This window comes from Ursus maritimus, unplaced genomic scaffold (assembly GCF_017311325.1).
Source record: "Ursus maritimus isolate PB19 unplaced genomic scaffold, ASM1731132v1 scaffold_32, whole genome shotgun sequence".
Classification (NCBI taxonomy): domain Eukaryota; kingdom Metazoa; phylum Chordata; class Mammalia; order Carnivora; family Ursidae; genus Ursus; species Ursus maritimus.
The window spans coordinates 26,480,625-26,506,813 of NW_024425786.1; the positions used below are offsets into that span (position 1 = coordinate 26,480,625).

At 38.0% G+C, this 26,189-nt stretch overlaps 1 protein-coding gene across 10 annotated transcripts; it reads left to right on the forward strand.

The window, feature by feature from the left end:
• Positions 1–952: 952 nt before the first annotated feature.
• Positions 953–25,413, forward strand: ZMYM1 (zinc finger MYM-type containing 1). Of its 10 annotated transcripts, none has more exons than XM_008694412.2 (9): positions 953–1,039; positions 9,326–9,495; positions 10,842–10,914; positions 11,110–11,359; positions 17,080–17,254; positions 20,152–20,305; positions 21,841–21,978; positions 22,144–22,184; positions 22,703–25,413. In XM_008694412.2, exons 2-9 carry the CDS (start codon positions 9,400–9,402, stop codon positions 24,998–25,000), a joined length of 3,225 nt encoding a protein of 1,074 aa, XP_008692634.1. In that variant the 5' UTR covers positions 953–1,039; positions 9,326–9,399; the 3' UTR covers positions 25,001–25,413. The 10 variants fall into 10 exon arrangements, with proteins under 10 accessions (XP_008692634.1, XP_040475170.1, XP_040475167.1 ...); XM_040619236.1 differs by having other exon boundaries at positions 960–1,194; XM_040619233.1 differs by having other exon boundaries at positions 960–1,188.
• The last annotated feature ends 776 nt before the right edge of the window (positions 25,414–26,189 follow it).

Here is a 26,189-nt window from a genome sequence, read left to right on the forward strand (position 1 = left end):
CCAGAGTCTGAATTTGAGGTTAACTGCGGAGGACATTTAGGGACCATAGCAGCAGGGGTCGGGAGGGCCTTTTGGTCCGGACACAGACTTTTGATAGTATCTCAAGAAGTATGGTCAAAGACAAGATTGCAATAAGTTCACCATTCAACTCTATGTATCTTCTATAATCCTATTATGATTGTAGGCATAGCACAATTATTTGATCCTATACTTTTTTAGGTGTTGAAAGTGTTAATTTGTTAAGTAGCATTTAAAATATACCATGATTTTTTGGGGGCGCCTGGGTGGCGCAGTCGTTAAGCGTCTGCCTTTGGCTCAGGGCGTGATCCCGGCGTTGTGGGATCGAGCCCCACATCAGGCTCCTCCGCTATGGGCCTGCTTCTTCCTCTCCCACTCCCCCTGCTTGTGTTCCCTCTCTCGCTGGCTGTCTCTCTGTCTAATAAATAAATAAAATCATAAAATAAAATGAAATAAAATAAAATAAAATAAAATAAAATATACCATGATTTTTGACACTCTTTTGGGATTCTTTTACTAAATGATGAGCGCCCCCAAATGGAAAAAGCCTGAACCCCCTCTCCATCGCTGCAGATAATTCCTTTTACCGGGAATTTACCGTGTACCTGGAACTTTACCAACATTGCCTTTCCAATCTTAACATGCCTATGGCAAAGGCACTGTTAGTAAACCCCATTTCAAGGATGAAGACATTGGGATTTACAGAAATTGCTAACAGACACATCTCCCGAATCCAGGAAAGCTAACCGCCTCGCTTGAACTCTGAGGCCATCCCACATCGCCCCTGCCTTTAAGGGTCCAAATTTGGGGCCATCTAGCATAGCGTCTAAGGTCAGACGCTGAGCAGCGCTAAGGGCTCTCCCCGCCCTCCGGAGCTAAGGGAAAGTGGGCCCCGCCTGGCCAGCTGCGCTGCGCATGCTCGGCCGCAGAGCCCGGCGGGAAAGGGGCGGGCCTGCGTGACCGTTTGGCGTCGAAGTTCCTTTGAGACTCCTCGTGCGGCCAGCATCCCTGAGAGAAATTAGTAAGCCCCTTACGCGGCCGTGGTGTCGGTGTTTATTCCTGCGCCTTACCGGAAAGGGGCAGAGAGTTTCGCCTGTCGGAGGGAGGATGAAGCGTCGTCGGGTCGGGCCGAGGTCCTAGAGACGGGTCTCTGCGTGCGGATTCCGCCATGTGAGGGTCGGGAACTCGGGGTCAGGCCCCCGGATTGTGTTTGTCGTCTCCTTTAACCTTGTCGGCAGAGTCGGGGGACCCTTGCCCCGGTTTCCAGCGTTTCTCGCGTTTCTCGCCGCCTGCTGCGCCTACGCCGTAACTGGGCTTGCAAGTTTTGGTCTCTATCCGCGGTCTCTTTTTAAACCATTTGATCATACTTGTGTAGCTCTTCCTTCATTAAGCAGTAGTGTTTTTATAAGCAACTTTAAAAAAAAAATCATGGAAGTCCTTTTGCAATTAGATGTGTACACGGAGTCTCAGCTAAAAGATTAAATAGTACAAAAGTTTGATTCGATGTATTCGGACTTGAAATTGGGATTAGATGAAGGTGCAATCTTTATCACTTTATTTTAGTATATTGCTTTAGCGTCCAGGGTTGGTAGTATCTTGGTTTACATGGACTAGTGTTTGCAAACGGTATCTTCCAGCTTTCTCAGGGTGCAATTTCAGAAACAGTTGGACCACTGATAACACCTGACAGTAACTGGTATTCCTCATCACAAATATACAAGACGAGAAGCCTTTAAAATTTATAACAAGAACTATATTACATTTAGTCCTTGCAGTTCAGGACTCATCAGTTTGCCTTTAACTCTTAGGATGAGGCAACAGCATTAGGGGAGTAGATGCCCTTGCTAAAATGGTGCATATACAAGTCAGAAGCCAAACAGGACAGGTGAAAAGCTGTAGCCTTCCTCAGCAGTGACACAGCTATGGGGAATTGCACTGTATTCACCTAGATGGCAGGAAAGCTATTTTCTGAAGGTCAGTGTTAATCTAGCACAAATTAATGCTTTGGACTTCTCCAAAATACTTAATATTTGGTATACTACAGTTAACTGTTTATCTCATGATTTTATTATTTTTAAAGTAATTTTTTAAAAAACAAAATATGAATGAAATGTTTGCTGAACCCCAAAAGCTTCTGATTAACAAGAGTAAACATGCTGTCTCCAGCCTGGAATATTCTTTCATCATTGCTTTGTAGGCACTTTACCATTTTCTCTTCCCTCATTGCTTCTTTTTACTTTGCATATGTTTATATTGTTACAGTTATCCTGTGCTAGCAGGGTATTATAGAGTGTTGGGACATTCTAATTATTCCTCTAATTCTAGTATGTAGGCATTTCATAAATAGTGGCTCCCCATTGCCTGTGGAACTAAGCATGGACATTTTAGTTTGGTTTAAAATGCCTTTAACCTTGTGCCTCCAGCCTTTCTGTCAAACCAGTAAAAGAGCTTGCAGAACACAAGTGAATATAGAACATATTTTTGCAAAGTGTAATGTATAAGGAAGTGGCTATAATGCACAGAAGTAAAAAGTTAGAGTATACCTGCTTCTGGATACATTAGTCACTTTACTTTTGCTTGTGACCATAACAATTACTTTAGCTTTATAGTAAGTCCTCCAACTTTTTTCTTTTTTGAGATTGTTTTAGCTATTCTAGGTTTTGTATACGTTCCACATACATTAGAATCACCTTGCAAATTCCACAAAAACTGAGATTTTGATCTTTAGCTCAATTTTGGGAAAACTGATAGTATCAAGTCAATCAAAGAGCATGCTATGTTTCTCTATGTATTAATTTCTCTTAGCACTCTTTTGTTTTCAGTGTAGAGATCTTGACGTATTTCATTAGATATATTCATATATTTGATGTTTTGTGATGCTTTAGAAAATGGTTGTTTTAAAGTTTTTTGGGGGGACACCTGCGTGGCTCAGTCGATTAAGCGTCTGCCTGCGGCTCCGGTCATGATCCCACGGTCCTGGGATCAAGCCCCAAATCAGGCTCTTTGCTCAGTGGGGAGCCTGCTTCTTCCTCTGTCTGCTTCTCCCCCTGCTTGTGTGCACTCACTCACTCTAGCTCTCTCTCTCTCTCTGACAAATAAATAAAATATTTTTAAAAATAAAATTTTTATTTAATTGTTCTAGTAAAAAATGGTCTTTGAATACTGACCTTCCTAAATTTACTTAATAATGTAGTAACTACTTGGAGATCCTTTTGGATTTCAATGTATACAACACGTCATCTATAAATAATGACAATTTTACTTCTTCCTTTTCAAGATTTCTGTTTTTTTTCTTGCATTATTTTTTTAATGTTTTTTTATTATGTTAGTCACCATACAGTACATCCCTGGTTTCTGATGCAAAGTTCGATGATTCATTAGTTGCGTATAACACCCAGTGCACCATGCAATACGTGCCCTCCTTACTACCCATCACCAGTCTATCCCATTCCCCCCCCCCCCCCCCCTCCGACACCAGGGGGAATGGGATGGGCTTTGTGTTTTAGTCAGTTTCTTGGTAAGTCTGACAAACTCAAGTACTCACGGTCTGGTCCTTGTCCAACATGCGAAAGCCTCCCCCCACAGACTCTGTGAAATCCTAAACACCCCATGTCAATCACCTTTTTATTTAGCTATTGTGGACAATGCTGCTATGAACATTGGGGTGCATATGGCCCTTCTCTTCACTACGTCTGTATCTTTGGGGTAAATACCCAGTATTGCAATGGCTGGGTCATAGGGTAGCTCAATTTTTAACTTTTTAAGGGACCTCCACACTGTTTTCCAGAGTGGCTGCACCAACCTGCATTCCCACCAACAATGTAGGAGGGATCCCCTTTCTCCACATCTTCTCCAGCAATTGGTGTTTCCTGCCTTGTTAATTTTTGCCATTCTAACTGGCGTAAGGTGGTATCTTAGTGCGGTTTTTCTTGCATTATTAACCTGACTAGAACCTCTGGAACAATGGTGAAGTGGTGAGAGAAGAAATTTTTAAATATTGATGTTGTATTATCCTATGATCCTTCTAAGTTCACTTATTCGAGTATTGTGCTGGGAGGAGAGAAGATATTCCTTAGGGTTTTCTAAGTACACCATCGCGCTCTATACAAATAAAAGCAGTTTGTTTTCTTCTCCTTCCCAGTTTTTACACCAAATTTCCATTGAGTCTTTCACTTTAACTTAAAGAATTTTCTTTAGCACTTCTACAGTATAGGTTTGTTTGTGATAAATCCTCATTCTCATTTATCTGAATATGTGCTGATTTCACCTTTATTTTTGAAGGATATTTTTACTGACTAGAGAATTTTAGGTAGTTTTTTCTTCCCCCAGCACCTTAAAGATACTCCATTGGCTTCTGGCCTTCATTGTTGCTGACAAGAAAACAGCCTTTATTCTAATTTTTGTTCTCCTGTATGTTAAGTCTTTTTTCTTTAGCTGCTTTTAAGATTTTTTTTAACCTTTAGTTTTCACCAGTGTGACTATGATGTGGGTAGTTGTGTTTTCCTTTTATATTTACCTTGGTTGTTACTCATAGAGCTTCTTGAATTTGTGTGGTTTGATATTTTTCTTCATTTTGGGGAAATTGTCTAGCCAGTAGTTCTTCAAATACTGCTTCTGTTGCATTGTCTGTTTTCTCTCTTGCTGGGACTCTGTTTACATCTGTGTTAGACCTTTTTGCCTTCTTCCAGCTGTTGCTCACCTTATTTGTATTTTTATCCTTACATGTATCAGTCTGAACTGCTTTCTACTATTGATATAAAATGTATCCTAAATCTCCCTATTTTATTTTCCAATTCTCAAATTTCCATGATTTTTTAAAAATTATTCCAGGACTGCTAAACTTCTCCATCTTTTTCTGTTTTCTCAAATGTATCACAGTCAGCCTGATAATACCAATATGGGTTACCTATAGGTCTGTTCTATTGTCCTTTTTTCTTTTCTCCTTTTTCTTTTCATTGGTTTTCAGTCAGTCTTATTTGTGTTTTTTTGTTGGGATGTACCCATAAATTTTTATTGTATTATGGATGAAAAAATTTAAAGACTCTAGGTGCACTTCCTGCAGAGAGGGCTGTTTCCCGTAGGCAGACAGATAGTTCTAACAGACACACACTCCCTCTCTCTCTCTCTCTCTCTCTCTATATATATAATATTTTTTTTCCTAACAGATTATATTGATCCTTTTGAGGGTTAGTGTTACGCTTATTAGGGCTGATTTATTTTGGTTTGCCCTTTCTTCTAGGGAGTGGTCTTTTCTCCTGCAGAGTGACCCTTACTCCTAGCACATGGTCTGCTAGAGTCTCAGCTGCAAGTCCAGATGTTTACCAGATCCCCTCTACCTTTGCTGGGCTTAAATTTCAACTTTGGTCTTAGCTTTGCAAAGCTACTGTCATCTCTGTTCAGCCGTTTTGACTCAACCTTCCGTTTTCTGCTAGATTTTTTAGCGTCCATACTCTGTAGATGTACATTTGGAAGTCAGCTAATAAGTGGAGGATGGGATATTTGTATGCAAATTGGGAGGCTTGTTTCTTCTTGGTTCCCACCTCTCCTTTGTGCCTCAAGACTGCTTTGGCCACCCAGAACTCCCATCTCCTTAGCTCAGTGTGCTGCTGTTTTCTGCTTGGCTTTTTTCTTCTGTTCTGTCATGAAAAGTGCCCTCAAGGGTAAAGCCTGTTAATTTTATCTGTTGTGCCTAGATTTATCATCTCTTCTTTTTTTTAAGTTATCTCTACAGCCATGACCCCTGAGATCAGGTGTTTTGTGCTCTGCCAACTGAACCAGCCAGGCACCCCTAGATTTATCAGTCTTTTTTTTTTTTTTAAGATTTTATTTATTTATTTGTCAGAGAGAGTGAGAGCATAAGCAGGGGAAGCAGCAGGCAGAAGGAGAAGCAGGCTCCCCGCTGAGCAAGGAGCCCAATGTGGGACTCAATCCCAGGACCCTGAGATCATGGCCTGAGCCCAAGACACAACCAACTGAGCCACCCAGGCATCCCATATCAGTCTTATTTTAATTCTTGCCATTCTGATAAAATTTGGAGCTGAGTTGGTTTAGAAGGCGAGTAGGGCTTGAATAAGCAAAAGTGACTTTACAGATAGAACAGTATGAGCACAGTATAGTGGGGAAGAATTAAAAGATTAAAGTGAAGCAATATGAAGCATCAATATGGTACTAATTTTCCAAGAGAAAAGCACATACGTTCTGGAGATCTGTTTGTGTGTCTCGAAATAACTCCTGATAGCTTGCAATTTCTTTGCAGTCTCATGTTTTACTTTAAAAATTAATATGAATTTTGAGGGGCGCCTGGGTGGTTCACTCCGTTAATCGGCTACCCTCAGCTCAGGTCATGATTGGGATCAAGCCCAGGTCAGGCTCCCTGCTCAGCCTCTGCCTGCTGCTCCCCCTGCTTGTGTGTGGGTGCGCGCTCTCCTCTCTCACTCTCTTTCTCTCTCTCTCTCTCGGTGTCAAATAAATAAAATCTTTTAACAAAATTAATGTGGGTGCCTGGGTGGCTCAGTCATTGTCTGCCTTCGTCTCGGGTCATGATCTCAGGGTCCTAGGATGGAGCCCCACATCAGGCTCCTTGCCTAGCAGGGAGCCTGCTTCTCCCTCTCCCACTCCCCCCGCTTGTGTTCCCTCTCTCTCTGTCAAATAAATAAAATCTTTTTTAAAAAAATAAATAAAATAAAAATAGTGTGAATTTTGTTTTCTGGTCCATGATATATCCCTCTTTGGTTTAAATTAAAATGTTTTAATTGGTTATTACCAAGTAGTATTAACCAGCAGGAACATGTGCCACATTTATCCTACGACTATTAATACTTTCCGTCATACATGGTTTATCCCCAGGAAGGATAGGTGTTGGCTATATAAAAAAGAGGTTTCAGGGCGCCTACCTGGTTCAGTTGGAGGAGCATGCAGCTCTTGATGTCAGGGTCCTGAGTTCAAGCCCCATGCATGCTCCGACTGAGCCAACCAAGGACACCAAAAATAAAATCTTAAAAAAAAAAAAAAAAAAGAGGTTTCTAGGACTTATTTTACTCTAATATGCATCTTGTTGGAAAAAGAAATACTGGATTTGTTATCCATATATGTTTTTTGTTCTTTTTCCTTTTCTAATAGCTAAAGAAATGTTATATACTGTTTTCCCTGCTTCAGAAACATATTTTGGATTAATTAATTACACTTTTAAGGTGCTTTCCATTATTTGCCTATTGGTGTGATGACTGCCACATTTGAAGGGATTCCAAGATGCAAACGCTCATGGATGCTTTGTTTTTAATTGATTTTTAGACTTGCATATTTTCTTTCAGGTGAATGACAGTCTAGTAGTTAATTTCCTGTGAGTTTTGCTTTGCTGGTTGTGTGTGATGCTCAAACGGGCTGGGCAGAGGCCATATGAGCTTTTATTGCACATCACAGTCTGGCCTTATTCATTGAAGTTTCTGCTTTGGGGTAGGGACTTTCAGTAAAAGCTACCAGAAAAGTGGGGAAAGAACCAAAGATGAGAGAAAAGAAGATACAAGGAACCAGTCTGTCCTGGAAAAAGAGGCATTGGGGCTGAGCAATCAAAAGGCACTTGTAGGGACGCTTGGGTGGCTCGGTCAGTTAAGCATCTGCCTTCGGCTCAGGTCATGATCTCAGGGTCCTTGGATCTAGCCCCATGTCTGGCTCCCTGCTCAGGCCTGCTTCTCCCTCTACCTCTGTTTCTCCCACCTGCTGGTGCGCACACAGGATCTCTCTCAAATAAATGAAAATCTTAAAAAAAAAAAAAAAAAAAAAGCCCCTTGTAGTTCCTTAAAAGCTATAAAATGGAATTATTTTTTAAGCCTGAACGTGCAACAATCTTTTATATTTTAATTTGGATTTTAACTATCTTATCTATAATTACCAAAAAGGAATTCATGGGGGGGGGGGAGGCATGAGGTGTAAATGGAAAATAGATTCAAAACCTATTTAGAAGGTATATTTGATCCACTTTAGTGATTAGATGTGGGAACTTTGAGAGAAGAGGAATTTAGGATTACCCCTAGATTTCTGGTTTGGGAAATTGGGTATATAGGATAGTACATTTTACCAAGAAAGAGAACGTGTGTAAAGCAGGCTTATGGGAATAATATAAGAATATAGTTTTAAATCTCTTGAATTGGAGGGACCTGTGGAGCATCCAAGTGGAGATATTTAGTAGGCAATAGATATATGGGCTGCAGCTCAGAAATATGGGGGAAAATCAGCCTATAAATGATAGTTGAATTCAAGGTTGTGCCCACAGAACAAGTGAGAAAGTCCTGTGGAATTGTGCTTTGGAGGAACACAAATATTTTTATTTTTTAAAGATTTTATTTATTTGAGAGAGAGCACGAGCTTGGAGTAGGGGGGCTACAGAGGGAGAAGCAGAACAGAGAGCTCAACTCGGGGCTCTATCCTAGGACCCGGGATCGTGACTTGAGCCGAAGGCAGATGCTTAACTAACTAAGCCACCCAGGCGTTCCGGAACACAAATATTTTAGAAGCAGGTGAAATAAATGTTTGAAAAGAAGACTGGCAGGCGTGCCTGGGTGGCTCAGTCGTTAAGCGTCTGCCTTCCGCTCAGGGCGTGATCCCAGTGTTCTGGGATGGAGCCCTGCATCAGGCTCCTCCTCTGAGAGCCTTCTTCTTCCTCTCCCACTCCCCTTGCTTGTGTTCCCTCTCTCGCTGGCTGTCTCTCTGTCTGTCAAATAAATAAAATCTAAAAAAAAAAAAAAAAAAGACTGGCAAAGAGGAGAAATAGGCCTTGGAGTCATAGGGTTCAAGGAAACAGTGGTCAGAGAGAGGGCACTAGCTTTAAAAGTTGGATCCTTGAATGTATTCGAATGTTTATATGTGAAGAACCAATAAGGAGGGAAAGAGGAGTTGAAGGAGATATAGATGGTAACTGGCTCTATAAGAGGGCAGTGATGGGGGAGAGGTAGTGAGCACAGGTATTTGGATTAACCTTGGATAGAAGACTTTACGTATTCTAAGACTATTTAATAAATTAAAAGTAAACTTGTGGGTTTGGTGAGCTTATGCTATAGGCCGGCCTGGGAGAATAGAAGTGGGGAAGACTAGTCCCAGAAGAAAGTGTAGAAATATGTCTACCAAAGAATTATAAAGCAAAGCTATGTTGGGGAATAATGGATGAAGGGAAGAAAGCCAGTGTTGGTACTGTGAAGCAACCCTGAGTCCAGAGTGTCTAAAGCTAAAGTCCTTTGTGCTTCCAGAAAACTACCATATTTAAAAGGACTAATTTTAATATCAGACTCTCCCATCCATTCATATTTTATTTTAGGAACCAGGATACTATTCCCCAAGAAGAAATTCATTAGTTTGGAGCTGGAGGATTCTTTTGCATCAGACACTAAGATGAAAGAATCACCGATAGATGGTAAATGTGACAAAGCAGTAGCACCACAACTGGGGCGGCTAGATGAAATTAAGACGGAACCTGACAATGCTCAGGTAAATATCCTACTTTATTTTCTTTTTTGTAGAGCAGTGTTTAAGTATATATTTTAGTTATGCAGATGCTGGTTTACTAGCTGAAAACCTGAAATCTTTATCATCCCCTAAGCAGTTGGTCAAATAATACAAGCTATATGGTGTGAAGTGCCATCACAACTATATGCAAGAATATGATTTGAGCGAAGAATGGCTGTTTAGAATTGGGTTTTGAACTGATAAAAGGATTGCTTAGGATATTATGGGCCTAGCTAAGGTTAATACATTTTTGTTTTCATTTTTCTTAATTTGAAACAATATGAATAGCTAAATGTTTTTATGCTACTGACTCTATTTAGTATATTATAAATTCTTAGAGTTCTTTTCTTTGTAATTACATTATCCAAATCAGTTTCATGTTTATTCTTAAACTTTTTTAGACCCATTATATGCTAAAGAACCCATAAATGATAAACTGACTCAAGCTATGAATGTTCTGTGAGTAGTGCAAAATTTCCTTAAAATGTTTATATATGAATTAGCTGAAATTTCTAATGAAACAAAAAGTAAATTCAGTTTTAATTTATTTCTAGTATTCTGTTTAGAAATAGCCTAAAGTAGGGGCGCCTGGGTGGCTCAGTTGTTAAGCGACTGCCTTCGGTCCAGCGCGTGGTCCCAGGATCCTGGGATCGAGCCCTGTGTTGGGCTCCCTGCTCTGCTGGGAGCCTACTTCTTCCTCTCCCACTCCCCCTGCTTGTGTTCCCTCTCTCGCTGGCTGTGTCTCTCTCTGTCAAATAAATAAATAAAATCTTTAAGAAGAAAAAAAAAGAAATAGCCTAAAGTAAATCACTATTAAGTAAGGATATGACTCCCATTGAGTTGGTGACACTGGGGAATGTTGTCCATCTAGGAAGTATCTGTTGCTTCTTCCATCTCTGGACATTCAAGCATGTGTATCATGTTTAGATAGAGTGCCTGCTGCTCTGAAAAGTCCTCTGTAAAGACTCAATTTAGCCCAATCCAACAACTTTTGTGTTTAAGGTCTTTATGAAGACAATTAGCTATTATTGATTAGAACAAGGAGGGAAAATAGGTGTCATTATTGAGTGTGTATCCTCTATTTGGGGTAGCTTACTGAAGGACTATGTGAACAAAAATTACTGAAGTCACATCTAGGTATGATAGAATATAATGTATAATATATGGAATATAACGTGTCAGCCAAAGGTCACCAAAAGGGGAGCGTTCACCTATGGTTCAGTTCAGTTATACAATTCACTGCACAAACTTAAACATAATTTATTATTTTCTGTTGAATAACTAGTTGTTTTATACACATTATTCATTATTTTCATCTCTTTTTTTAGGAGTATTGTCAAGCCCAGCAGCCTAAAACTCAGGAGAATGAACTGAAAATAAACACTACATTTTCAGACAGTGGTAATAGAATTACTTAATCATATTTATTCTAACCAATGTAATAGCCAGTTTATTCTACTTTTTTAGAATATCTTTGAATAGTGCATTGTTTGTTTGGGGTTTCAAGTCCAAAAGTAACCTCTATAGAGAATAAAAGAATGCATACTTAATTTTACATAAATACTAATTTTCTTCCTTCGTGTTTTGTGTTTATAGCTCCACAGTTGACTGCAGGCGTCCAGCTTTCTCTGACATCATCTGGCATGAATAAAATGCTTCCTTCAGTTTCAACCACAGCTATTCAGGTTTCCTGTTCTGGTTGTAAAAAAATTCTTCAGAAGGGGCAAACTGCTTATCAGAGGAAAGGGTCTACTCAGCTTTTCTGCTCCACACTGTGCATCACTGAATACATTTCATCTGCCAATTCACCAGCTCTTCCCAAGAGAACTTGTTCAAACTGCTCAAAGTATATAACTCTAAATTATGCCCCCTTTTACTTCCTACATAGATCTTGATCAGAGTCTTGGCTGTAACTGTCTACATTTTCATTTTTTCTTTTTTTTTAAGATTTTATTTATTTATTTGACAGAGAGAGCAAGAGGGCACAAGCAGGGGGAACAGCGGAGGGAGAGGGAGAAGCAGGCTCCCCGCCAATCAGGGGAGCCGAGCCCGATGCAGGGTCGATCCCAGGACCCTGGGATCCTGACCTGAGCCGAAGGCAGATGCTTAACCATCTGAGCCACCCAGGCACCCCTATTTTCATTTTTTCTGAAGAAGTATCACCTTGGTTTAGTGAAAAGCTGCTTCTGCTTTCAGTTCCTCTGTTAGATTCTTCAGAAATATTTTTTTGTTGTTGAGAGATTTGCAGAAATTAAAATGTAAGGAGTTCTTTTTCTCTTCAGCTTTAAATAATGTGACTTCTGAAACTTACTTTCCTACTCTTCATTTGAAATTCTCTATAAATGGGATTATTCTATGCCCATTCTGTCTTATCATTTAACTAAAGAGTGTGCAAACCACTAACACATTAATCACATAATAGTTAATTTGGATCTTCCAAGGTATAAAATAACCAAGGTATAACATTATAAAACAATGTTTCTCATAATGGTAAATGAAGTTATTTGACTCTTTTGCAAAATTGAATAGTCATAGGTAAACATGGATGGATGTAATTTCAAGATTTCAGTGAGCTACTGTTGGGGTCTGTATCGCTTACTTTTTATATGTGTATATATATGTGGCAATTTAGATGCAGAGAAAGGAAGTGGTAGTAATTTCATAATGAATTAGTGTAAAATGTCCAAAACTTTGAACTCTACCCTGAGATGTATAAAAGATCATTGTGCTTTGAGACCCTTATCATAGTAAAATTCTGGTTTGTTAGTACTCATTAAATGCTATTGCTAAATTTTAAATGTTTTTGTTTCAGAACAAAGAAAACACATAGGCCACCAGTTTTACTCATAAATATAATAAATTCCTTTCATGTGTCTCATTTTGGAATCAGGTTGCTATAATTTGAATCTTCCTCCATTTACGGTTATATTGTGCAACTCATAGCAGCTGTATCAATACCGTCTGGGAGCTTGTTAAATAAAAATACAGAATCTCAGGCCTCACCCAGACCTACTGAATCAGAATTGCATTTGTCCCCAGATGATACATCTATATGCTAAAGTTTGAAAAGCGTTGAAAACGTCTTGGTATTCTCATTTGTTTTGTTAAATGGACATAAGAATTATGAACATTAAATAATAGATTTAAGTGATCAGAGCAACACTGGCATGTAATAAAACCTCAATAAATGTTAATTATCACTATTATTCTCTTAAACTCAAAAACCCTTTTTATTGGTTGCTTCAGCTCCTTGTTTGGCTGCTGCTTTGGGTATTATCCATTGCTTCAAGTCTTACTCCCTGAAACTCAACCTTTCTTCTTGTGTTTTTTTCAACCCTTCAATACTATGTCTTTTTTCCTTTTTGCTAAGGGCTATAAGGCACTCTCTTCAGTCTGCTTTCTTTCTCTACAGAATCATAAAACTGGAAGGGACCTTAGAGATCATCCAGTCCAAACATTTTCTTTTGGTTTTGAGGAAACTGAGGTCCTGAGAAGTTAAGGTATCATGTTACTGTGTTTGGAGTTTACCCATTACACACCTTCAGCAGATCTCCCAGACAGATTGAAAAGGCTGAAACAGGAAAGATATAGTGTGTAAGTTGTTCTCTAAGATGAAGAAATCCAACATGAGCAAAAATGTGAAACAGGTTTTACTTCCTTTGGAATACAAATTTTTTTGATACAAAATACTATTGTATAGGTTGGTGGAAAGGTGGTAATAATGCTTAGGCTGGGAGAGGCTGTCCATTGTTCAGAGTAACCTGTACTTTTTTTTTTTTTTTAATTTTTTTCTTCCACATTTATTAGCATCTTGTATTAATATATAGTTCTCAAGATTTTAGCTAATTATCAGTTAGTGTTGACGTTTCTTTCATAGCAATGATTTAAAATCTGTTTTGAGTGTATTTAAGAAGTGTCATTTCTGCACTTTAGTATCCCATTTGGAACCAACCAGAGATTCTGATAGCAATCAACGAGTTCAGAATATCCCTGTGCACGAATGCTATGTAACACTTATATTTAGGAAAGTTGTTCAGTCCTGTGCTTAGAGTTCGTTTAAGCTAATTTTAGGCACTATTAAAAAAATTCGTTTTTTAGTTTTTTATTTATAAGGACTTAGTAGATTAAAAACCAGGAACCTAGAATACTGGTAGCAATAAAAATCAGTAAGCATTTTCAGACTTCCATGCTTCTGCCTGTGCAGTTTCTTCTGCCTCCCTTTCCATCTGCTAATTTCTTTCTGTCTTAAAGGTCTGCCTCAAATATCTTTACCTCTTGTCTGTTCCCACACCATTTTTTCATCTCCTCTCACTAACCCCCCCCACCCACTCAGAGTAATTGTTCCATGATCTGTGTTTTAATAGTGTTCATAATTCCCACAGCATTAATCATAAAATTAATGTTTTTAAAGAAAGAATTGATATTGTCCCAGTTTGACTATAAACCTCTTTTTTTTTTTTTTTTTTTTAAGATTTTATTTGTTTGTTTGAGATAGAGAAGGAGCAGGGGGAGGGGCAGAGGAAGAGGGAGAAACAGACTCCCTGCTAAGCAGGGAGCCTGATGCCGGACCCGATCCCAGAACCCTGCGATCATGACCTGAGCCAAAGGCAGATGCCTAACCAACAGAGCCACCCAGGCGCCCCTAGACTATGAACCTCTTGAGATTAGGAACCAGATCATACTCATCTTTGTATTCCCAGTGCCTAAACACTAGCTGGCACACAGTGAATCCTAGAAAAATTTTTGTCAAATGAAGTACAAGGATAGCACAACTCAGATACTGCATTTAGAGCTGTATTTTAAACCAATAAAATGACTGATTTGTGATAATGAAATGAACCTATTATTTTTGGTACCATCTATTTAAGAAGGAGGAACGATCATAATATACTAAAAATTTGTTAAGTCTTGAAATGTTAAAATAGTGTTGATTTAAGAAATATTTCATCTGGAAAACTATTATCCTGAAAGACTGATATTCTAAGGGGTCTTAGTAGCCAGATACCATGGCAGTTCTCAAACATTCTGGTCTCTGGCCCCCTTTCCACTCTTAAAAATTTTTGAAGAGCCAGAGAGCTTTAGTCTATGTAAGTTTTCTCTACCAATATATACTGTGTTAGAAATTAAAACTGAGAAATTTTTAAACTAAAAAATAATAACTCTGCATGTTGATATAAATAATATTTTTAATGAAAAATAGCCATATGTATTTTTTAATTTAGTGATGAGGAATTTTTTTTTAATTAAAAATCATTTTAACAGTTTTGCAAACCACTTCAGTGTCTGGGTTTTCATATCTGCCTGTGTTCAGTTTAATGGAAAATGTTGTTTTGGCTGAAGTTTGAAAAAAATCTGGCACTACAAATATGTAATTGGAAAAGGGAGGAGTGTTTTAATAGCCATTTAGATTTTGTGAATGTTCTTTAATACGCTACCAGAAAACAGGTAGTACTTCTTAAAGGTTAGTTATGATGTGAAATCTGAAACCATATCAATGAATTTTTTGTACTGTTAGGTTAAAATACATTGGTCTGTTTGTACTTTGAATGTTTGTGGGGTTTTTTTTTAAACCCATGAATGAATGATTTTTGTTACATGCTATCATAATTTGGAAAATACTGGTTCACTGAGTTATGTAGATCTCCCAAATGTTGGCATATTTCTTTTTTTTTTTTTTTTAAGATTTTATTTATTTGAGAGGGAGAGAGAGAGACAGAGAGCATGTACGTGGGCAGGCAGAGGAAGAAGCAGGCTCCCCACTGAGCAGAGAGCCCAACATGGGGCTCAATTCCAGGACCCTGGGATCATGACCTGAGCTGAAGTCAGACGCTCAACTGACTGAGCCACCCAGGCGCCCCTGTTGGCATATTTCTTTATGCAATATTTTAAAAATCACATTTGTTTAAAAAAAATCACCACTAATCTCATCAGGAAAGCTTAACTATTCGGAAGCAATCAAGTTGGAGATGGCAGATTTTCCAAAATTCTAATTTTCAGTGAAAGCTTTGACTTTTATCATTGGCAATGACTGCCAGTTGTTTATCTTGAAGGAACAGTCTTACTTTATTCATTTTTGAGAAAATATTTGCCAGATACCCACTCTGGATAATAGTTTGTTCTTTCAAGTAAAAATATGTTCCGTGAAAAAAGACCTACCTCAGGCTGTAACTCTTAACATTCCCATGTGAGAGTTTCCTTGAGACAGCCATCATACTTGGGTGTGCGGAAGTATGTCATGCCTGTGTCCCATATCATCACACAGAATACTCAAAAGAGCTTGTCAAGGATAAAGTTTAATAAAGTAAATGATTTTTACAGCAAATGCGTGGCAATGAATAACACAGACTAGGTCATTTTGGTTCAACTGTCTTAATTTGTGCTAAGGCTCTGGCGGTTTACCTGGCATTGTTTTTTTTCCTCCCAGTTTGTTGAGGTAAAATTCACATAACAAAAGCCACTTCAGTAGTATTTAGTATACTCACTAAGTTCCAGAACATTTTCTATCACTGCAGTGTATCCAGTAAGCAGTTTCTCCCCAGAAGTCTCCTCTTTCTTCAGCCCCTGGCAGCCACCAATCTGCAGTCTATCTATGGATTTATCTATTCTGGATAGTTCACATTAACGGAATCCTACAACATACAACCTTTTGTGTCCGTCTTTTAAGCATAATGTTTTCGAGGTTTATCAGAGGTTTATACATGTTGTGGCATGTATAGCGGCACTTCATTCTTTTTTTAAAGCTAAGTAATATTCCATTGTATGGATATAACATAATTTGTTTATCCATTCGTTCATTGGTGAACATTTGGGCCATTCCCATCTTTTAGCTATTTTTTTTTTCTTTTTTAAGTAAGCTCAAGGCCCAATGTGGGGCTTGAACTCACAACCCTGAGATCAAGAGTTGTGTGCTTTACCAGCTGAGCCAGCCCAGTGCCCATGTCTTTTAGCTATTTGAAATAGTGTTGCTAGGAACATATGTGTATCTGTCCTTTTTTGAGTACTTGTCTTCAGTTCTTTGGGGTACATTATGTAGGAGTGGAATTGCAGTGGCCCATTGTTGATTTTGCACCCTCCGTTCAAATGTTAGCATAGGGAAAAAGACAACATTTTTTTTTGGACAAATAATATTTTGATATGAAAATAGTTCTGTCTTTGTGGACCCCTCCAAAAGTATCTGGAGGATACCCAGAGTTTTGCAGACTGTACTTTGATATCCTCTGTCTTGTAGATTATGAAGTTGGTCAGGTATGAATATGTGATTTCTCATCATTCTATTATCGCTAGAACTAACTAATATAAGCTAGGTAATCCTCAAAACTCTGCTATCCGTTGTGGTTTATAATCCCTACTTTATAGATGAGGGAATCAACATTTGGGAGTATACATGACTTACCCATCATAACGTACTATAAGTCCTAGAACTAAATACCAAATTCAGGTGTTCTTATTTCAAGGCTGATGCCACTGCTGTTGCACAGTCTAAAGGTAGATGAAACGGAGAGGGTTACTTGAAGAAGTGCTTTAACTTATAAAAGTGTTTAATGGTGCCCTTGTTTTTCTTTTTAGAGACATCTTAAATCTAAAGGATGTGATCAGTGTCCAGCTAGAAGATGATACCTCTAGCAAAAATTTTTGCAGCCAATCTTGTCTTTCATCATATGAAGAAAAAAGAAAAGCATTTGTTACCATATGTACTAATAGCATTTTAACCAAGTGCAGCATGTGTCAGAAGACTACTGTTGTAAGTTGTAATTTTTTTTTAACTTTTAGGGATTCTGATTATTTTGCTTAAATCTCAGAGTTTTTACTGAATTTTTTTTAAATCCTAGATTCAGTATGAAGTAAAATACCAGCATGTGAAGCACTGTCTTTGTAGTAATGCCTGTTTTTCAGTTTCACTCCGACAGCCTCATCATGGTCTGTCTTGAGAACTGTGGGGCTTACTGTTAAACTGTTTCTAGTCTGTTTCATATGCTTCAGATGAAAGGACAGCCCCATTACTTTAATAGTTCAAAGAGAGGGGTGCCTGGATGGCTCAGTCAGTTAAGTGTCTGATTTGATTTTGGCTCGTGTCATGAGATCGAGCCCCAGATGAGGCTCTCTGCTCAGTGCAGAGTCTGCTTGTCCCTCTCCCTCTGCTTCTCCCCCAGCCCACGCACTCGCTCACTCTCAAATAAATAAATAAAATCGTGGGAAAAAAAAGTTCAAAGAGTATTACAGCATATAAGCAGGTATGAATAAAGACCTGTTGCATAAAGTAAGAACCACTCCACTTGAATTTGACTGCATGGGACTCAAATGAAACATCCAGGATTGAGTTCCTTCCATTAGTTCACTTGTGCATGGTTCCACTTTAGGAAAAGGTGGGGATTAGATTTTGTACCATCGGGAATAGTTTCTGTTGGTAGAACAGTGAAGAAGATGAAATAAGACTTCTGACAGTTCCTCTTACATAACAATTCATGATAAATGCTGTATGGAGATTTTCCCAAAGAATCTCAGGATGATCTGGCCTTGAAGAAAAGCCAAGCATATGAAAGCTTGTTTATAAACCGCAAATAAAGATAGCAGAAATAATAACAGCCTGCTGATCAATAAGACTCAACCACAAAGTGTTTTTATTTTGTTTTTATTTTTTTATTTTTTAAAGATTTTATTTATTTATTTGACAGAGATAGAGACAGCCAGTGAGAGAGGGAACACAAGCAGGGGGAGTGGGAGAGGGAGAAGCAGGCTCCCAGCGGAGGAGCCTGATGTGGGGCTCGATCCCACAACGCCAGGATCACGCCCTGAGCCGAAGGCAGACGCTCAACCGCTGTGCCACCCAGGCGCCCCCCACAGAGTGTTTTTAACTCTATGTTTTCTTATACCTAAGCAAGACTAAAATGAATCAAGAATGTTACGTGCTTTTCTGAATGAGAAACAATCCCCTATTTCTTGTAGGAGAGCCTTGGGTGGGTGTTTCTGAGAACAGAGAAGCTGGGTCCTGCTTTGGTGGACTAAATGAGATTAATGCAATTAGTGGTCTGAGCCCCTTTCATGAGGTAGGATTGAGGTTGTCTTGCTTGTTCAGATGATGCTTTGAGACGCGACTCTATCTCCATAAATTCTTCGTTAGAATCATGCAGTTGAAGATAGGATTCTCAGCAAGTCTGAACAATTCAAATAGGTCATTTGTAAGCCACATCTTTTCTTTCTTTTAAAAAAAATTTTATTTTTATTTTTATTTTTTTTAGATTTTATTTATTTATTTGACAGAGAGAGACACAGCCAGCGAGAGAGGGAACACAAGCAGGGGGAGTGGGAGAGGAAGAAGCAGGCTCCCAGCGGAGCAGGGAGCCCGATGCGGAGCTCGATCCCAGGACCCTGGGATCATGCCCGGGGCCAAAGGCAGATGCTTAATGACCCAGGCGCCCTGCTGAGCCACCCAGGCGCCCCTAAAAAAATTTTTTTTTAAAGATTGTATTTATTTGGGAGAGAGAAAGTGAGAGCATGAGTGGAGGGAGAGGGGCAGAAAGAGAGAAGCAGAGTCTCTGCTGAGCAGGGAGCCCAGTGTGGGGCTCCATCCCAAGATCCTGGGATCATGACCTGAGCTGAAGGCAGACACTTAACTGACTGAGCCACCCAGCCGCTCCTGTGTAAGATATTTTCATTTGTCCTTGTACTTTATGCCCCCAAAAGCAGTTCTTTTTCACCATTGCCATAAGTCCAGGAATGATGGTTCCTGTTTCAGTAGAAACAATAGATGGTAAGCCTCACAGTTTATATCATTTACCTTTGCACACTTACTGCTTACTGAATGCACTGTGTTCTATATATTTTATTGCTTGTATGCTACTTTCTTACAGTATGCTTGCGATTTTTACCAGGAAGTTAGCCTAGAAAAACAGTGATTCCCACAGCCGTTTTCTGGCTCCTCAGTACCAATAGTTAATTTCCCGAGTTAATATTCAAAGTGGAGGGGCGCCTGGGTGGCTCAGTCGTTAAGCATCTGCCTTCGGCTCAGGACGTGATCCCAGGGTTCTGGAATCAAGCCCCACATCAGGCTCCTCCACTGAGAGCCTGCTTCTTCCTCTCCCACTCCCCCTGCTTGTGTTCCCTCTCTCACTGGCTGTCTCTCTGTCAAATAAATAAATAAAATCTTTAAAAAAAAATATTCGAAGTGGAATTGAGGAAAGAGATATAATTATAAGACTTTTATTTATCCAGTTGGCTTTGATTGCCTGGAATGATAAACATATTCTGTGACCTCTTTCTTCATTGCTTGCATATGTATTAGTGCTGCTACTAATATATATCTGATAAATTTCACAAATAGTGATTTGTCGGATTGATCTATTTTTCATTTTAGTCACTGTAATCTGTAGTGCCTTTTTTTTCTCTTGTTTGTTTTTAATTCAAGTTAGTTAACATATAGGGTATTATTATCAGTTTCAGGGTAGGGTTTAGTGATTCATCAGTTGCGTATAATACCCAGTGCTCTTTTTTTTTTTTCTGGTTTTTAAGAAAGTATAAAAATGTGTCTTCATTATCATCACTTGTATTTTAACTAAGAGCAGTAGTGATGGATATATATTTGTTTGTTAACAATATATGTCTTATACCAAGAATATGAATATTACTTTAATCTCTAAACAGAAACCAACCAAAACACTTACATCTGTTCCTTGCAAAACATTGAAGCCCTCCGATGAAATGATTGAGACCACCAATGACTTGGGGAAGACAGACCTTTTTTGTTCTATTAATTGTTTCTCTGCTTACAATAAAGCTAAGATGGAATCTTCTACAGGTAATGTTTGTTTAGCAGTTATCAGAGGTTTAGAAACTGTTGAAGAATACTAATGCTTTCCTTTAATTTATAACCTTGATTCATCTTGAAATTAAACTGACCTAAGAGTCAAAACAATGCAAAATTCATTGCAAGAAAATGTTTTCCAGGTGCGCCTGGATGGTTTAGTCGGTGGAGCATATAACTTTTGATCTCAGGGTCATGAGTTCAAGCCCCATATTGGGCATGGAGCCTACATTTAAAAAAAAAAGTTTTCCAGTAGTTTTATATAAAAGGAAGACTACATCACAACCAGAGACTTAATATTTATTTGTAAAGATCGTTGTGTTAGAATATAGTTTTGCACTTAGCTCTGCTTTGTAAAAACAAAGCTATTAGTTACATTTTTTACAGGAAATAGAACTAACTGGAAGTACTTGGAAGGTCACTAATAGAAAAGCACAAGTAACCCAGAGTCAACTTTGTATTCCATCAAAGAGCCTCATATAGGACCATTGGTCCAATTTACATAGATAAGAAAGTAAATGATGCCCCTGGGGCTTGTACATCATGTAAACTGGCTTATTATAGAAATCTTTGCAATACTAGCTTAGACACCAGTCTAGCTTCATTCATGTTGAGGGTTATGAATCTTGAGAGAGAAATGATACCCCTTAGGGGCACCTGGCTGGCTCAGTCGGTAGAGCGAGTGACTCTTAATCTTGGGGTTAGAGTTTGAGCCCCATGTTGGGTGTAGAAATTACTTTTAAAAAATCAAATATTTTAAAAAATGATGAAAGAAATGAAACCCACTAGGAGATTCTAAAGGAATCTCTTTTCTGTTCTTCATGGGTAATTTCTTGTAAAGATTTGCTTGAAATTTCAAGCAAATGGTATAAAAGAACTGAGAAATTGTATGCAAAGGTAAAGTACGTTAAAAAATGGAAAATGTAGGGGCGCCTGGGTGGCACAGCGGTTAAGCGTCTGCCTTCGGCTCAGGGCGTGATCCCGGCGTTGTGGGATCGAGCCCCACATCAGGCTCCTCCGCTATGAGCCTGCTTCTTCCTCTCCCACTCCCCCTGCTTGTGTTCCCTCTCTCGCTAGCTGTCTCTATCTCTGTCGAATAAATAAATAAAATCTTTAAAAAAAAAAAATGGAAAATGTAAATTATCAGTTTAAGGTTATTAATGTGTTATCCTAAAGAACCTGGCTATCCCTAAGTCGTACTCCAATATCCAGCAATACCTAAAGTTATTAGATTTTTTTTTAAAGATTTTATTTATTCACTTATTTGACAGAGAGTGGGTACAAGCGGGGGGAGCAGCAGAGGGAAAAGGAGAAGCAGACTCCCCACTGTGCAGGGAGCCCAGTGCGGGGGTCAGTCCCAGGACCCCAGGATCATGACCCAAGCCGAAGGCACACGCTTAACCCACTGAGCCACCCAGGCACAAGCTATTAGGTTTTTACATTGTTTGTTGAATACACTTGTTATTAAACAATGGTTTCTGATTGATTGATTCTGCCTGGTTGTTGAGAAATCTTTTTATTTTTTTCAGTAAACGTTTCCATGGTACATGATGCCTCAACGGATCTCTTTTCCACAAAGAAAGATACAACTCCAGTTATAAGCAATATAGTGTCATTGGCAGATACTCATGTTTCCCTACCCATCATGAACTCTGATGTCTTACAAGGTAAAATTGATGTAAAGATACTTGACATATACACTGTTTTCCCATCCTTGATAAATCCGTCTTCTAAGGTTGTTTCTGTTGTCTGATACAGAATAAGCAATTGTAATTTATGATGCTGTTTTATAGCATATAAGGTTTTGAATTGATGATACTCTTTTATTTTAGCAGATACAGTTTCTGCAGTAACAGCAAATGTCATTGTAGATGTAAGTTTTGTCCTTAATATTTTTGACACTGTCTTTTCTTTTTTAAACATATTTTGTGCATATATATATGTGTCCATGTATATATGAGCATATTCATTCCTATTTTCATCCAAGAGCTCAAAAAGTTGAGCAAGAAACATCTTTTGGTATTCATATTCAATTTCCCAAATCTAGGTTTGACTTGAAATTATTAATGAGAATATTTAAACAGCAGTATTTATTAGTCATAGTTTTTCCTCCGGGTTCTTTATTACCTTTTTCAATATTCTAGGTCATGTGAGCAATAAAAATTATTTTTATTACAATTACGTACCAAAAGATTCTTTGAACATTTAATGCTGAATCTAGATTGCATCTTTATATTATAAATAATCCTTAATGTTTCCCCCTAGTGGATCTCATATTGCAGCTCACCCATTCGTTTTATTGTGTTACTAGAATAGATATGTTTGATATTTTAATCATTTAAAAACTGTTCAAACAAATGCTTTTCTGTTTTTCTCCCAAACATTTCTAAGAGTTTACCCAGTGAATCAAGTAGAGGTGTTGCTACTAGTAGTGTTGAACAGCCAAGCCTGTCACCATCTTCATCAATACCCAGTCAGCATACGGTTGACTCCAGTGTGGAAGTACAAAAAGATCGAGTGTCAAACCAAGATGCTACATACAATATGAAATCTACGAAAGTAGATGGACTGTGTCACCCAAAATTTACATCCAGAGTACAAAAAGTTAAAGATAAGTCACAAAGCATTAAAAAATCTTGGTGTTCAAATTTCCAGCATTTGAAAAACAGTATTAAAAAGGATGTGACATTCTGCTATTCATGCCAGTTGTTCTGCCAAAAAAATTTTAGTTGTGGAAGAGAATCATTTGCAGCCCAAGGAATTTCTAATTGGAAAAAGACTCTAGAAAAATTCAGAAAGCATGAAAAAAGTGAAATGCATTTGAAGTCATTGCAGTTTTGGAGGGAATACCAGTTTTCTGATGAAGCCGTCAATGACAATTTATCTATTCATTCAAAACAGATTGAAGGAAATAAAAAGTACCTAAAGCTTATAATTGAAAATATTTTATTTCTTGGGAAGCAGTGTTTACCATTAAGAGGAAATGACCAATCAATTTCATCTGTGAATAAAGGCAATTTTTTAGAACTGTTAGAAATCAGAGCAAAAGATAAAGGAGAAGAAGTATTTCGACTTACGAATTCACAAGTTGACTTCTATAATAGCACACAAATTCAAAATGATATTATTGAAATAATAAAGACTGAAATGCTGCAAGATATTGTGAATGAAATCAATGTCTCTTCAGCTTTTTCAATAATATGTGATGAGACAACTGATAGTGCCACTAAAGAACAGCTTTCAATTTGTGTAAGATACCCGCAAAAAATGTCTAAGTCTATCTTAATTAAAGAAAGATTCTTGGGTTTCATAGATACTGAAGAGATGACTGGGACTAAATTACATAGGACTATCAAAACTTACCTGCAGCAAATTGGAGTTGATCTGAATAAGATATGTGGCCAGTCCTATGATAGTACCACTAATTTGAGGGGAAAGTTTAATAAAATTGCAGCAGAATTCAAGAAAGAAGAGCCAAGAGCTTTGTACATACATTGTTATGCACATTTTTTGGATTTAGCAGTAATTAGGTTTTGTAAAGAAGTGAAAGAACTCCGAAGTGCTCTAAATACTCTCGACTCTTTGTTCAGCACTATCCATATGTCTCGGGAAATGTCTGCAAATTTTCAAAACATTTGTAAGCTAAGTCAAAACAAAACATGCAAGAAACATATATCACCATCATGTTGGACAGTCCATAATCATATTTTACTGTCTGTGATTGAGGGCCTTCCAGAGATTATTGAAACATTGGAAATTGTATCAAACCATTCTTCAAACACAAGTTTGGGTGATGAATTGAGTGATTTGTTAATATTGGTTTCCAAATTTGAATTTATCTTTTGTTTGAAATTTCTTTATCGAGTATTAAGTGTTACAGGAATTCTTTCCAAAGAGCTTGAAAGTGAAACCATAGATATTTTTTCATTGTCTTCAAAAATAGAAGCAATTTTGGAGTGTTTATCTTCTGAAAGGAACGATGCCTATTTCAAAACTATCTGGGATGGAGCAGAGGAAATATGTCAAAAAATAACCAGTAAAGGTTTTGAAGTTGAAAGACCTTCTTTTCAGAAAAGAAGAAAGATTCAGAAAACAGTAGATCTTGGCAAGTCAGATAGTATGTTTTTTCCTACTTCAACAGAAGAACAGTATAAAATTAATATTTATTACCAAGGATTGGATACTATATTAAATAATTTAAAATTATGTTTTTCAGAGTTTGATTATTGCAAAATGAAGCAAATTTCAGAACTATTATTTAAGTGGAATGAACCATTAAATGAAACAACAGCCAAACATGTCCAAGAATTTTATAAACTTGATGCGGACATCATCCCAGAACTTAGATTTTATCGGCAGTATGCGAAGCTCAATTTTGTCATAGATTATGATTGTATCAACTTCATCAGTCTTGGCTATTTGTTTATTCAGCATGGTCTTCACAATAATATTCCTTGCATATCAAAGTTATTATATATTGCTTTGTCTTGGCCAGTTACTTCAAGTGCTGAAAATTCATTTTCTACACTGCCCCGTCTTAAAACATATTTATGTCATACCATGGGACAAGAGAAGCTTAGCGGCCTAGCCCTAATGGCTGTTGAGCAGGAATTGGTAAATAAACTGATGGAACCTGAAAGACTCGATGGAATTGTGGAAAAGTTTATCCATCGGATGAAAGAAACATAACACTTGCTTGAATTTACCTAAAAGAACTTTGTTTTTCTGCTGTAATATTTGTTTTTATTTCAATATTTTACCTCCTAAGAAAAAAATTTTTTTCATCAGAACATGTAACATTCACTTGATTCAAAATCAAAAAACAGACTGAAAAGGGAAAAGTCTCCTTCCCCTTTTTAGTACCCAGTTCTCCCTCCCTGTAGTGTTATCTGTTTCTTTAATATCCTCCTGAAGATATTTTTCACAGATAGTACTCTGCAGTGCACACCATTCTTCAGCTTGTCCACTTAGCATATTTTTGAGATTGTCTATATCAGTACATAAAGAGTTTCTTGATTTTTTTTACAACTGCATAAAATTTCATTGTATAAATGTACCGTAATATATTTGAGCAGTCCCTAACAATAAACATTTCGATTCTTTCCAGTTTTTTGCTATTGTAAATAATCCTGCATTTAATAACCTTGTACATAAGTCATATTGCACATGAGTGAGTTACTGTAAGATAAAATTTTAAATTTGAATTACTAGGTCAGAAGATTTATGCATTTTTATTCTTGATAGATACTGGCAAATTGCCTTCTATAAGGATTATCCCCATTTACAGTCCCACCACCCATGTGTGAGATTGCCTATTTCCTTGAATCTTTATAAACAATGTTCTGAAACATTGTGATCTTTGCCAGTCTGGTATAAATCCCAGTGGAATTTTGTATTTTCATGTAAGAATAAGGTTGGGTAGGGGCGCCTGGGTGAATGAGTCAGTTAAGCAGATACCTTCGGCTCAGGTCATGATCCCAGGGTCCTGGGATCGAGTTCCGCATCGGGCTCCTTGCTCAGCAGGGAGCCTCCCTTCTCCCTCTGCCTGCCGCTCCCCCTGCTTGTGCATGCTTTTTCTCTCTCTCTCTGACAAATGAATAAATAAAATCTTTAAAAAAAAAATAGTAAGGTTGGTTATCTACTTGAGCTATTTGTATTTCCTCTTCCTGTGAACTGTCACGTTTAAGCATGACGGTGGTTTGGGTTGACACAAGTAGATGATGCAATCTGAATTCTTAATCTACTTTATGAAAATATGACTAAATAACCCAAAAAGAAAAGACTTTTTCTATCATTATACTTTAGAAAGGTTCAGGTGATAAAGGAAAATCTGTCCCTCAGAGACTTGCAAGAATTTAGGGGGAGAGGGAGAGAGAAT